General features: G+C 34.5%; 1 protein-coding gene across 1 annotated transcript in view; it reads left to right on the top strand.

The window, feature by feature from the left end:
• LOC106458609 overlaps positions 1 to 14216 on the top strand; it is a 46917-nt gene that overhangs the window by 3101 nt on the left and 29600 nt on the right. Inside the window, 3 exon segments of the mRNA XM_022384878.1 lie at positions 1169 to 2748; positions 11333 to 11414; positions 13312 to 13614. Of these exon segments, the coding sequence (XP_022240586.1) occupies positions 1542 to 2748; positions 11333 to 11414; positions 13312 to 13614 (1592 nt within the window). The 5' untranslated portion in view covers positions 1169 to 1541.

Raw genomic sequence — 14216 nt, 5'->3', positions numbered from 1 at the left:
CAAGCAGTGTGCTATTGCTAGTGGTAGGACAAATTGGATTTTAGGTTTTATCTATAGAAATATTGAATACAAGTCTAAAGAGGTTATACTTTCATTGTATAGGTCACTGGTTAGGCCACCTTTGGCATATTGTGTTCAGTCTTGGGTTCCTTACCTTAGGAGGGATATTGAATTGTTGGAAAAGGTTCAGAGAAGGGTTACTAGAATGGTGCCTGGGATGGAGGGGTTGTGATATGAATAGAGGCCGAAATCTCTCAAATTGTTTTCTCTCGAAAAAAGAAAAGTTAGGGGGGATCTGATTGAGGTGTTTAAGATTGTAAAGGGAATTGATAGTGTTGATGTATCATCTTTGTTTTTATATTTAACAATGAGAATAGTAGGATTAGTGAATACAGATATAACTTTTGCCAAGGTAGGAGTCATTTTCAGCTAAGGCAGTTTTATTTTTCTAACAGGGTGGTTGGGCTTTGGAATGAGTTACCTTCAGATGTTGTAGAGACAGTAAATTTAAGTGAGTTTAAGAAAGAGCTTGATAAGTATATGAATGAAAAGGGCTGGGTTTTAAAATTTTTAAATTATTTTAATCTATTTTTGAAGATGGGACAGCCAAGATGGGCCAATAGGTCCCATGTTTTCTCAAAATATTATGTTATGTTAGTTCTATGGGAAGAGCATCAGTCTTGGAATACTAGGGTCATTGTGGGACCCTGGATTCAAAGCATGATTAGGGCTTTTTATAGTTTCAAATGAATTTAAAAATATATTTAATAAAGTATGAAATATGTAGAATGTGACATGTGACTACTGAAGTGTGTAAGTTGTAATTAATAAGTTGTGATGACATATATATTAATCGAAACAAAAGTAGTTACATGGTGGTGAACTAAGCCACTCAGACCAACACAGCTAATGAGAATTGCTCTAAACAAAGGTATTTTGATAAATTAGTGAAGATAATATGTAATGATTCAGCTAGTTTTGTCTGCTTTGGGCATGATGCTCCATTATATCAGTGGGTAGAGCATCAGTCTAAACATCTGTGTAAGCTGGGGATCCTAGCTTTTCATCTATTGCAGATTGATATAACAACCATATTTATCTATACCCACATCCAAAAGTAAAGTTTTTTATTTGGTATTGATTACATTCTTTTTATGTTTTTCTATAGGTGCAGCAAATTACACTATTTGATAGTAACACAAGTCAACAGGATCACTTTCTGTCATTGGAGGAAGTTCATCTTTATGGAACATACTCACATTACAGTTTCCATCCAGATTACCAATCACTGCCTTCTTTTAATGGCCAGATTGATTCAAACACCAGTGCCATGTGTCCTGAGCAAGAAAAAACAAGTAGTGCATCAAGACATCGGATAATAAGCAGTTGTCTGAACTCATTTATCCAGAGTTGTCAGAAACATAAGGAGCATTTAGAGCAGACTGAACAATTCCAGAAGATCTTGGAAATCCCAGAGTTGTCAGAAACATAAGGAGCATTTAGAGCAGACTGAACAATTTCAGAAGATCTTGGAACATCCCATGGACCTTTGTGATAATCAGGCTCCCTTTTCTTCAAATTCTGATGCTGAAAATAACTTAATAGATTTGGAACCAGATGTTCTAGGTCAAAAAATCAGTTGTATGATGTCCTTGCAGAATTCTAGCTCTCACATTGTAGGTACTGCATGTATTCAGGAATGTGAATCTGTGAAACACTGGCAAAGTGGTTATGAAGAGCAATTAAATGAAAATGAGAAAAGACTTGTTTCTAAAGCCAATAACAAAGATGAAAGTCACCTTTCACAGATCATGAGTCCACTTGGAATACAAAAATATTATCAAAACTTAGGAAATTATGTGTTTTGCAGTAGTTCTGGAAGCTCTAAAATCGCAGTTTCTGAAAGCCAAATGATTACAATGAATGGATTTTGCAGTTCTTGGAAGAAAAAAAACTTGTTCAATAGATGTGTTCAACCCAGTAGGTTTCCATTTGATCAATCTGAGCAATTGGTGGATCTGTCTTTTTCTGCAGAGTCTCTGTCCTTGCAGTTTTCATCAAACTCTATGTATACCAGCCGAAGCACTGATTCACCAATGCCCTCATTAACAAATTCAAGAACTGCATTGGGACCCAGTGTATCATTACTATTAAAAAACCAGGATCGTAGAAAATTCTTAGAATATGCTCCCATCAACTCTGCTTCTAATTGTTCATCTAATGAAACTAGAAAAGAGTATAATGTAAAAAATATTTTGGAATCACAGCCTTTTGTATTCAGTACAGCCATGCCTTTAAATACTAATAATTCAAATACATTGAATCTACCTACATCTTCATTACAAGTTCTCTACTCATCTTCTCTTGTTCCTGATATTTTTACTGATATAAATCAATCAGTGGAAACAGTTGCTGACTGTGTTTCAGGTTCTTTAGTCCAAAGTACTACCTCTGTGTTACATCCTTTTCAAAGCATATCAGAAAAAAGCAGTCTGGTTTCAAATATATGCACTGATCAAAGTGACCCTCATGCCTCATGCCAGGCATCCAAGATTCAACATCTGCCTGTGATAAGCACTTCTGTAGCTACAAACAGAGAAACATTTGTATATACTAACAACTCTTCACAACCTGTGAAGCTTACTTTGCCAGATATTCAAAATCAGGACTGGTGGACAAGGTTGGAGCGCTTAAAGAACAATACGAAAGTTGAAGTTCCTTCATGTAAATGCTTTGGAACTGAGGAAGGTAAGTAATAAATCCAAAATCCTCTGTCTTTTGTAAAATGAAAGTGACATTCTACTGAGCTTGAGTGTAAAAGTTATGGTACACCTGATTGATCTCAAAGGTATATTATTCATAGCCTGAGTTAGTTTATTTATATAGTAGAGAGTTCATATTCTTAGTAAGCATTTATTAAACATAAAAAAATTTGTTTGGTTTAAATTTACAACAAAAAAGAAAGGATTGGGAAGACAGCCAGATAATAGAAATTAAGAAATAAAATGAATTAACTTGGTACATGTTTTGTTTTTTACCAGCTAAAAATTGAAACTTGACAAATATAGAGACTTTAACACAAATGTATGTAAATCAGAAACTAAGAGTGAGTTTTTTAATATATTCAGACTAAACTTCTTCACCAGTGAATGTTTTGACACACTTATTTTTCTATTTACTACAATCAAGATTTTTTCTATGTTAATTTTTATTTTGCATAGGAGTTTAATGAAATTTACTTCAAAATTTCTAAAGAAATTATTTTATAGGGAACACCAAGTACAAAGAAAAGTGTATTGTGAACCATGATAGATTTACTAGAAATAAGATGTTTTTAATGGCTTTAGTTGCCAGATGATTTCAATTACAAAATGAAGAGTTTCACTCCCTTCTCCCCCCCCCCCAAATGAAATGTTCTTAAATATGATATTTTATTTTCTTACTTTAAGAATAATTTATTTCTTCATACAATAATTTTATTTTAGAATTTACTTTATTTTTGATTTTTTTGTTTATTGATATGAAATGTCACTTTAAAATATCTAAGGACATTTAGAAATATAATATTGAAGCTTACAAGCTTATCCAATGAATAGATAGGACAAAGGCTTCTTACTTTTTCTGTTGAATCATGAAATAATCAGAATGAGAGGATCAAGTTTATGTTTGGAAAAACAGCCTAAGCTCCATTTATAATGGAGTTAATTGTATTTTTGTTTTTGTGGTGGGTGGGAATGCAATTTGAAGGACCAAATGGTTCCTTGTTATTAAAAAAAAGGATGAAGTTATGTGATTTAGTTAGTAATAATGTTGTGTGTGTTTTGAGTTGTTTTTCAGAAAAGATTATAGTTTCTAATTCATAATGTTTTTGTGATTTATTTGCGGTGGCAAAAGTACTACTTGATAACAAATGTATATATTTTTATAATTATAATTGTACGAGTATAATAGACTTCCGTTATTGCAGCCCTGATTCAATCTTCACATGCTCTAAAACTTGGTAACATTATGCTCTTTGAATTGCAAGAAAATTGTTATCTTTATTGTATGTTTTTGATGCCAGAAGTGTCAACTGAGATGTATGTTTAAGGTTTGCTAAGATTAGCAAAGATGGTTTATGTTGAATATGAAAATTTGAAAAGTACATTTATGTAAAGTTGTATTTACTGTGTGGGATGATGATGATAACTATGTTGTGACAGTAAAGGAAACATTTAGATGTGATTGTTTATAAATGCCTAAGATCTTTAGCTCAGTGTTTAGATGTAGTGGAAATTATATGATAAACAGTCTTTTTTTTTCTTGAGCCCACAAACATGTAACAAAAGGAAATTTACCAAATAAAGCATGTATAATAATTCACTTTGACCACTGCTCGGAGGTGGGGCAGTTCATTAATTTTTCACCAATGACATAAACTAATCTGTAAAGTCCATAAGGTTATTTATTCTATTTTATTTTGTGTAAAAAAGGAGCTTTTGTCACAAACATAAGGTTTTCATCACAAATAATGAAAATCCTCCACACAGCATAATCTGGTGAAATTAGTGAAGTATGAAACAAGAAGACTTGAAAAGGCAAAATATCATAAGTATCATAGGAAATAGATTATATTTATCAGGCAGGTGATAGCACTGTCTATGTAGCGATGGCTCAGATTGTTCATCAAAATGGTATTTTAAATATCTTCTCAATATAGTTAATATCAAAAAGAATGCAAACAAGATAGAAAAGATGGCATTTGCATCTTCTCTATATAATAGCACTGGCAAGAATTAACATATAGCTATATATATGTACATATATAACTATTCAATCACAGTTGAGTTTAATTTATAGTATTTTTGTCTGTTGACATTCTACAACACTGTGTGCCTGTATTATTATGTTGGGATGATACAGATGCCATCCCTACTATCTTGGTTGCATCATTTTTGAAGGATTGATATTAAAAATATCAACTACTAATTCCATAAAGAAGATCCATATGTGTGAAGTAAGGTAAAATATCTTAAGTGGAAGCTGTAAGATCAAATGCTGTTTAAGATATTTTAGTTTTCAAATTTATTTTCATTGTTTTGTAATTTCACTTAAAACTTTTCACCAGGGTATTGATTTGTTTCTTGCCTGTGTTTTGGGTTTTTACCTGAAGCATTTTATGGCCTCTTGATTCAAGAAAGCATATCATTTGATTTTTAAAGAAATTAGGTTTATTTTATTATGATATACTCTTTTTTTTTTTTGTACAAGAAGTGCTTTGAATTGAAAAACCCTGAGCCTTGTATATTCCACTATCAATAAATTCATGTCCACTAGCTGAGTACTTTTGACACTTTATTTTGTTGGTAGTCGATTTGTAAAGAATTTTTTTTTTCTGTCTGTAGATCAACATTTATGTTCTGAGAAAAACTAACTGTGAATATGTGATAAAACCACTGATGGAAAACTGCTACACAAGTTATTGATTTGTTCATACATCTTTCTCCTTCCAAAGCATGAAACAAATTTCCTCATAATTCTGTTTAATAGAAATTCATAACCTTTCAGATATACTTACCTCTTCTCAGACTACAGCTATTACTCAACTGCTAAGGTTTCATTCCTTTGCCCATCTAAACATTGGTCTGATTTTTTTCTCACTTGCTCCAGTTTTTTTTCCCCTACTTAATTGTCTTTGGCAATATCTGTCTCGTGACACTCTCTACCTATGTCAATACACCCTCTATCTTGGTACTGTATATAAGCACCTCATTTAGATAATATTATTATTTTTTCTTGACAAAGCATTCACTAATGGGTTTATCTGTACTGCAACCATTGGAGATACTTTGAGAATTCTATTCATGTTACCTAGCTGATTTTTGTAAAAAAAATCATTTGGCAAGGCAATTTACTGCATGAATTCCAAGATTACTGCTTCCAACATGAAGGCAAGTTGGATCTCCCCTATCCCACCTCTAATATCTAGCATTGCTCAACAGTCAGGGGAAGAGTTACTCTCAGTTGAGGCTGTCCATTACCTTATTCCTAGTGAGGTGGACACATATATTCGGTCCAGTGGTGTTTCTCCGGGAAGCTCTAAGGCTGCAGTTGTGGGCAATCCTGGACATTCTGGAGAGAATGTGGGTTTGTTTTTCCAGTGCCTTCCCATACTCTGTCAGCTTCTTGCAGGACCAATTTGGATCAGCTACCTCCAGCTCGTTTTCTTCAGTTAGTCAACTGAGTGTGTGATGTTTTGAGTCTGCGAATTCCTTTACGGTGGAAAGGTCTGGGAGCGAATACTTAGTTCTCCCTTCATTCCCTGATATTGCAGTTTATGCAGGGAGGTCTACTGCTCAGTTACGTCAAAGGACAGCTATGCCGTCTCCACCCTGTTTATTGGAATAACATACTTTAGCCTATCACTGCTAGGTGGATACATATTTAGACTCTTAAAGAAATGTAGGGTTTCAGAAAGGAGTTCTAGGATTCACCTGACCCTACCTACAGCTCTGACATATTTATCATCCCTCCAACTTTTGTTGGAAGCATCTCGGCAATCGCCACATCAATTTTATGAAGTTGGACCATTGTTGATATCTACCTTGGTTTGATATTCAGCTTTTGCACTTTTTCTAGCTGGTATAATGTTGGGGAGAAATGCATTGTTGGACAATGTTCACCTACTAACTCCCACCCTCCGTGAGTTAAGTGAGGTCCTCTTTCTCAGCCTCTTGATTTTTGCAGGCATTCCAGAGTCTTTGGAATCAATGGTTAATGTTGCTCATCTACATTCATCCCGAGGATCTGCAGGAGGTGGAAACATTATGGGTTGGGGGATAATGGTGGTGGAAATGTGAACTGAATGACTAATCTTGATGCAAGGACCTGCAGTACCCATGAATCTGTGGTAAAAGTTTTCTACATATCTAGAAATTCTTAGAGCCAAGGCCCCACAGACCCCAAATGCATATGGTAGAGACCACCGCTTCTGGCGGCATTCCAACCGAGCAGAGGAACCTCGTGAAAATGTGTGGAATATATTCTAGGTAACACTGGTTTGTGGAGCTCATGTCAGGGGTTAAGACACTCAAATATAGGCAGAATTCTGACCCCCCCCCCCCCTGTAGGAGCCAAGGAAAGTCAAGAAGCCAATGATGACATTATTTTGGAAATTTATTCCATGGCTATCAAAGATATGTTGATCAAGGGGGCAGTGGAGAGTCATTCCAGTTCTTCCAGGGTTTTTTTCTCACCTGTTTGTTGTGCCCAAGAATACAGGAGATTGGTGTTCAGTCATCGATCTTTCTCGTCTCAATTAATTCCTAGATCCTCATTTCTCAGTCTGTATCAGTATTTTTTGCCAAGACTGTGGATGACCAAGTTCGATGTCACTGATGCCTATCTACACATTCTCATAGCAAGAGTCATTCTGCCACTATCTGTGTTTTGTGCACAAGGGTCAGTGATTCAGTTCAGGGCTCTGCCCTTCAGACTAGTATCAGCACCATATGTGTTCTGTCGAATTGTACAAGTCTTTTTCTTGTCATCTCCATTCCCTATACCTGTGCACACACCATTACATCGAATACTGATTATTACTGGCACCATCTTGTCAGTTGGCGAAATGTCACACCCAGATTCTATTTTCAGAAGCAACCAAAGCAGGCTTTATTATCAGAGCCAAGAAATCTATTCTCACTTCAACACAATATATCATCCATCTGACCTGGCTCTTTGACAGGGGTTGAGCATCTTCCATAATCTCCTTATATAAGGTAGCCTTATTGACTACCTTTAGATACTCGAAGAGACAAAATTATTTGAGTCCCCTGTGCTCTCTGGCCTCCTCAAGTTGTTTTGAGTCATTCATCCCAAAAGACTGTTTCAGTTACCTAACTGGGATATTAAGGTGGTGTTACCAGCTCTTTCTTGACATCTATTTGAGCCCTTAGCCTTATGTATTATGTATCACCTTTCCCTTAAGGTTTATTTTTTGTTGCTGCTGGCCTGCGGACGTTATCGGTTGGAGTTGCTTACATTGCATGTACACAGCACGCTTTATCATTCTACTCACATACTTCTATACCAAGACAGATCCTTTTTACTTAAGACACTAGCAGCCAGGGAAGGGGATAAATCATTTTCACCGATTCATCTGATCTCTGTTTCTCACTGGACATAACAAATGACTGGTCATAGAGGTGAGAAACAGAGATCAGATGAATCGGTGAAAGGGTTTATCCCCTTCCCTGGCTGCTTCATTGCCCACACTAACACCTTTGGAGGTGCTAGACAATGATTTTTATTCATTGGGATCCTTTAGTTGTTTAGGATTTATCCTTGGTTACTTTGTCAAGGTGGGTACGAAAATTGATCCATATTGCTTATTCTGGACTCTCTTTGGAGGCGAGGAAATGTCAGTGAGTCATGTTTCATCAGATTCATCACATTTCTATGTCCTTAGCAGCCTGGTTGAATTGTCCACTGGAAGACATTGTACAGGACAGTATGTGGACTTCCCCCAATACCTTTATCTCACATTATTTGCATGATCTGGCAGTATCTTCCTCTGAGTGTTTTCAACTACCATCTGTAGCTATCTTAACCACATTCACTAGATTATAAAGAAGGGTGAGTATCTTCATTATTAATCTTGTCTCTTCTTTACTTTCCAGGGTCCCTTACCTCTTTTTCATAGGATCCCACACTGTGTCGAGTGTTGCCCAGGCAGGTGTGCTTTTATCAAATCAAATCTGCACTATCAACAGCAGGCTCTATAAAAAATGAGATGTCCCATAAGACCACCTACAGGCAGACCAGGTGGTATTACTATATTATGTTGGACCACCACTCGTGAACTGTCATAAGTAATGTGCAAGGGGATCTGCACATCCCTGTCAATCATTCGATTGAATAAATCAGGGTTGGTTTGCTTTTAAAAATTTAGAGAACTGGATTCACGTATTGCACTATTTCCAGAGCAGAGCATTGTTCCTCAGGATACCCCAATGTACATTACCCTACCCCATGTTCTACTAGTGGAGCTAGATATTCTTTACGACAGCCAGTTTCTGGTCACTAAAGTGGTGGTTAGAGGTTGTTCCTCGAGAGTGTTCAGTGAATTTTCTCCACTCTTGAAGAAGAGGGTGAAGTTGGAGGCCCTCTTACCCAGGACCTTGGATGTTTTTTTTTTCAGCTGGTTTGTAGGAGGCACCAACCCATGCGGGATCCTACTCGTAATACTGATTCAGATTTGACACTCGGCTGTCCGGGTTGGGTTGAGCGTGGCTTTTCTTTTTAATCAATATTGGTTCTATATTTTGTTCTTGGAAGAGTGTCCATTGTCTCCTTGTAATTATGAATGAAAAGTGGTCCCATCCTGAGTCCTTGATTGAGCACAGTTTGTTCCACATCCTCCCCATAATTCTGGGAAGAAGTGGAATTTAACTTGCCCACATGGTTGGGGAGTTATGATGAGTGTTCATAATTCCAGACCAGATGAGTTTTGTTTCCTCAGCTTGAGTATGGCATACAGAACCCTGTCATTTGAGTTGGGGGTGTTGCCTTTCAGACTTTTTCAGGTTGAAATGAGGGCTTGTCCACTTTGGTGTTGCTTACCTTCTCATCGTCACTCTGGTGGCTTGAAATGCATCACTCTATAGCTACAGGTTGTGATCCATTCACAACTATATATATTGTGCTTCAAATGTCCTAGCCACCAATGTGGGATTTAGGGACCATGGTCCTATAATTCTAACCCCAAGCAGTAGAACCTTAGCTACCTGGTTGGGGATTGGCCAATAGTAATGGTGGATCTTGTCAAATTCCACTTGCAGTGCATGAATTAGGTGAAGAGCACACCTGTTCTGGATGTAGTGTGGTTCCCCCACTAGGTTGCTAATTTTCTATTAGCATGCCCACGATCTATGCGGACATATTCTTTATGGATAATGCTCTCACCGGCCCCTCCACCTTATCAATGTGGGATTGTACCTATAGTGTGAGAAGAGGTGAAGATGTTTTGGAAGTTAACATTTTCTTAAATCAAAAATGTATTTCCAATAATACTTGCCTCTTCTCACACTCTCCCGCCCTTCCTCCCCACTAAGAGCCAGTGTTAGAGAGACCGCAGATTGGGTCAGTCTCGAAAATGTGATAATATTATCTGAATGACAGGCTTATGTACAGTACCAGGATAGACGGCGCATTCATGTAGGTGGAGAGTGTCATGAGACAGATATCGCCAAAGACAATTAAGTGGGGAATAAAAGATTGGAGCAAGCAAGAAAAAATCAGACCAGTGCTTAGATTGGCAAAGGAAGGAAACCCTTGCAGTCGGGTAATAGCTGTAGTGTAAGCGGAGGTAACTATTATTGGAAATACATTTTTGATTTCAGAAAATGTTAACATATCTAGGGAATGACTTAGACTTTATCTTGTACAATTAAATGTCAATATTATATTATGTATCGGAGGTAAATATAATTTTAAAAATACAATCTTTAATTGCAACAATAATGCACACATGTATGGGAGACTGAAATTATACAAAGATAATGAATTGACCAGTACAGTAGCTAATTGAATATACTACTTAATGGAACAAAAATAGTGCAAGAGTTAAGTTGATAAAGTACAAAATCAGTTTAAGTTTACTTAAATTTCCATATTAATTTTTGTAGATTTTTTTTCACAAGAATCTATCCACTGTCATAAAAAAAAAGTCTTGCATTACACTCTTTTGGAACATCTCATTTAAGTAAATAACTCGTATAAGGTCTTATTTTTTCAAGTAAAGATTGTAACTGATTTAAAAAAAATAAAGAATGATTATACAAATGAACAAGAAATACTAAATTACTGGAACAATCTTGGATTTTGTTAGCAGCATCAATTATTCTGCAAAGGTAGTTTGTCATTCAGCAACATTAGTAATGACAATATACAACAAGGTAGAAGGTGTATTCTTTACTTCGACTAGAATTATGAATATTCAAAATTGTTTTAATTCTCCCAGCTATTTTTCTTTGTACTAGATGAAATGACCAGTAAGAATAGGAACTTCAGTATCATCTGTTTTTAAAAAAAAACAATGTTTAAGTAACCTCCAAGGTTCAAAAGTACTACCAACAAGGGAATTAAAAGGTCTTACCAGCATATCATGTACAAGTTATATCTTTGAGTTAAAAATCTAGCAGTTATAATTGAAATAAGTTTTGCATAAAGGACATCTGGCTGACATACTTGTCATTAAACATTTTTCCACATTTATCAATACCAAAATATTTTGTTTATCAGGTGTGTACCTTAAAAAACTTGTTTATTGTTGTTTTTTTCCTTTTATTTTAAGCAGTTCATGAAAAGGCTCCTTTCTACACACACTTGGGTGCTGGACCCTCTCTTACCTCTATTCGTGATCTTTTAGAAAACAGGTATTCCTTCTTTTACTGATACGATGTGGTGATATGTTACATGGTCCCTGTGTATTATATTAGAAGGGTTATTATTATTGATTTACTTCTCCATATGTTTTATAAGATGTTGTCATAATCAATTTCCAAGAAGTTGAAAACAAAAAGTATTTGTGTACTACATTTGTGTATAATGAAGAATGTCATTTGTGTTTGGTTAAGAGCAATATTGTGTACAACAAATACTGTTTTTGTTTTGCTGTCAAGAATGCACACTTGTGGCTAAGTAAAATGCATGCACAGTATTTTATATCTATGCATGGTAAAGAATAACAATTGTTAATGGTTCAAACTAACATATATGTCAAGAATTAACTGAACATTTATGTTTTATAGATCAAGCTCATGGTGTGCTCCAATTTGTGATCATCACAACGACAATTGCAAAATTATTTTCGGTTGCATACAGCTTTCTGGAAGTCGCTTCCAGATTTAAAAAAATACTCATTTCACTGTACTATTGTTAAAGAAACACCAATGATTTAGAAATTTATTTTTATCTCCAGATCAACATCTGTAAATATTGATAATACACAAGATATAACCATGACTTGCTTACCTGCTACATCCTTAGTATTCAAACACAAATGATTCTGTGATGCTTTGGAAACAATAGTTGCCTTATAAAATTAATTTATGCTCTTTGTGTTTGTTTAATTTTTCTGCTACTTATAAAACTAAAGACCTTAAGTTTAATGAAGACAAATGCTTCATTCTTTGGGGCTTTTGTTAATTTATTATTTATAGATGCTTGATTGTTAAAGTTTAATTGTGAACATCTGTTTTATTCCAAAACTTATGTCCATTAAGTTTCATCACTGGATTACTTTAATACCATATTCTTACTCTAGTTTTATTTTGTAATCTGCCATAATATTTGCATTTTTATTCAATTTTAAAATGTTCAAGTTACTCAAACTCTCAGGTTTTCATAATGATAAGTTTGTTACATCAACATAGTTTAGTCATCTTATTAACTATATGTAAAAGTTTTGTGTTTCAAAAACTCATGCCTTTTATTTTAGAAAATAATACACCTCATGAAGTTAGATAAATGGCATTTTATTTTCTAAGAGCAACATTTAATCCTTAACTGAATGTCAACTTAATGTTGATCCGTATTATTTTTAAGAAACACTCAATAAAAAATTTAAAAAATTAACTTGAATTCAGAGTAAAATAACCAAGAAATTATAGTTTTTCTAGCACTTAATTAATATACCATTTAAAATACAAACTCCTTAAAAACTAATCCAAGTTTGTTTCAATTAAATAAATGGGCTTACAAAATTAAGATTAACAAGTAAGAATCAGGTAGTCCATGGCATTTTGATTAAAAACAATTTTTCAGTTTCCATTATCCAGTTTCAGTAATTGTAGGTAGTAATGCTTGCAACTTGTACACAACCCACGTATGGTAAATAATGACATTTTTACATGAGTAAGAATAATTCTTGTGTGGTAAAAAAAAAATTAAAGTTTATGGGTAATTTGTCCCAATATATTTCAAAAATTCATGATATTTTCTTAGTTTGGGGGATTTTTATGATAAAAATTTAGCAGGTACGTTTTGTGATGAAGAAAATTCTGTAATTTCAGTCAGTTTGTTTTAAATTTTCATTGTGTAATATTGACAACATGGTTATGAAATCATGTATGTCTTGCTCCATAGAAATTACTAAAATATTATTGCACTTAAAAGCTTGTGTTTTACTTTCATATTTTCTTACTTGGATTAATTTATGAAGTATTTTTATTTGCCTGTTAGGATATCAAGTTTGTTTATTGATGTATGTTCTGGTTTTTGTTTGTTGTTGTTTCTTTAAGCATGATTTGTGAATTTTTTTTATATTTATAGACTTGGACAGAATGGAAAGGCAGTGAGGATAGAGAAGGTTATATATACAGGAAAAGAAGGGAAGACCCCCCAAGGTTGTCCAATGACCAAGTGGATTATACGACGATCAAGTCCTGAGGAAAAACTGTTGGCATTAGTTCGACATCGAGAGGGTCATAAATGTAGCACATCATTCATCATTATTTTAATTGTTGCCTGGGAAGGGGTACCATCCAAGACAGCTGATGAGCTGTATGACACAGTAGTGCACAAAACTGTGAATTTTGGATTGCCAACACAAAGACGTTGTGGTATGAATGAAGTGTGAGTATGCCTTTGTTACCGGCAATAAATGATAGTGTTTCTTACTAATAGTACATCTCTGATCAATTAATTGTCGTATAAATGATTAATAAAAAAATCAAATAAAATCTCCATAAGTGTTACCTGAATTAGCACAGATGTTTTATGAATATTTTGCCAAGCTAGGTCACAAAAGTTGTGAACATAGTTATATATAATAAGCAAATGTGAATGTATTTATTCTATATTACCTTTTATTTGTTTTTTGCAAATAATCCCATGTGGTTTTGCAAACAAACAAGCTTTATAAAGTTCAGTATTTGCTCATTTATATTAATCATCATTAGAAAATATCAGTTATATATATCAAGTGTCTCAATTTCAAACAAGTGGGAAGAAAATATAAATTACTGATTAATGCAATCTAATAAACCAGCTCTGTGTTTAAAATATAGAATAAATACACACAAACTAAATAGCAAAGAAATGAGCATTATCAAAATAAGTTTATTTACATATCTTACTGCTGTATTGCACTTTTTGATAGAAAAGAAATATGATTGTATATCAACTGCACTAAGCAGTAGAAACATTATTTTAAACTATATTGCACACTAAAATGT

This window comes from Limulus polyphemus, unplaced genomic scaffold (genome assembly GCF_000517525.1).
Source record: "Limulus polyphemus unplaced genomic scaffold, Limulus_polyphemus-2.1.2 Scaffold492, whole genome shotgun sequence".
In the NCBI taxonomy this organism is placed as follows: domain Eukaryota; kingdom Metazoa; phylum Arthropoda; class Merostomata; order Xiphosura; family Limulidae; genus Limulus; species Limulus polyphemus.
This window is presented reverse-complemented; position numbering and strand designations above follow the sequence as displayed.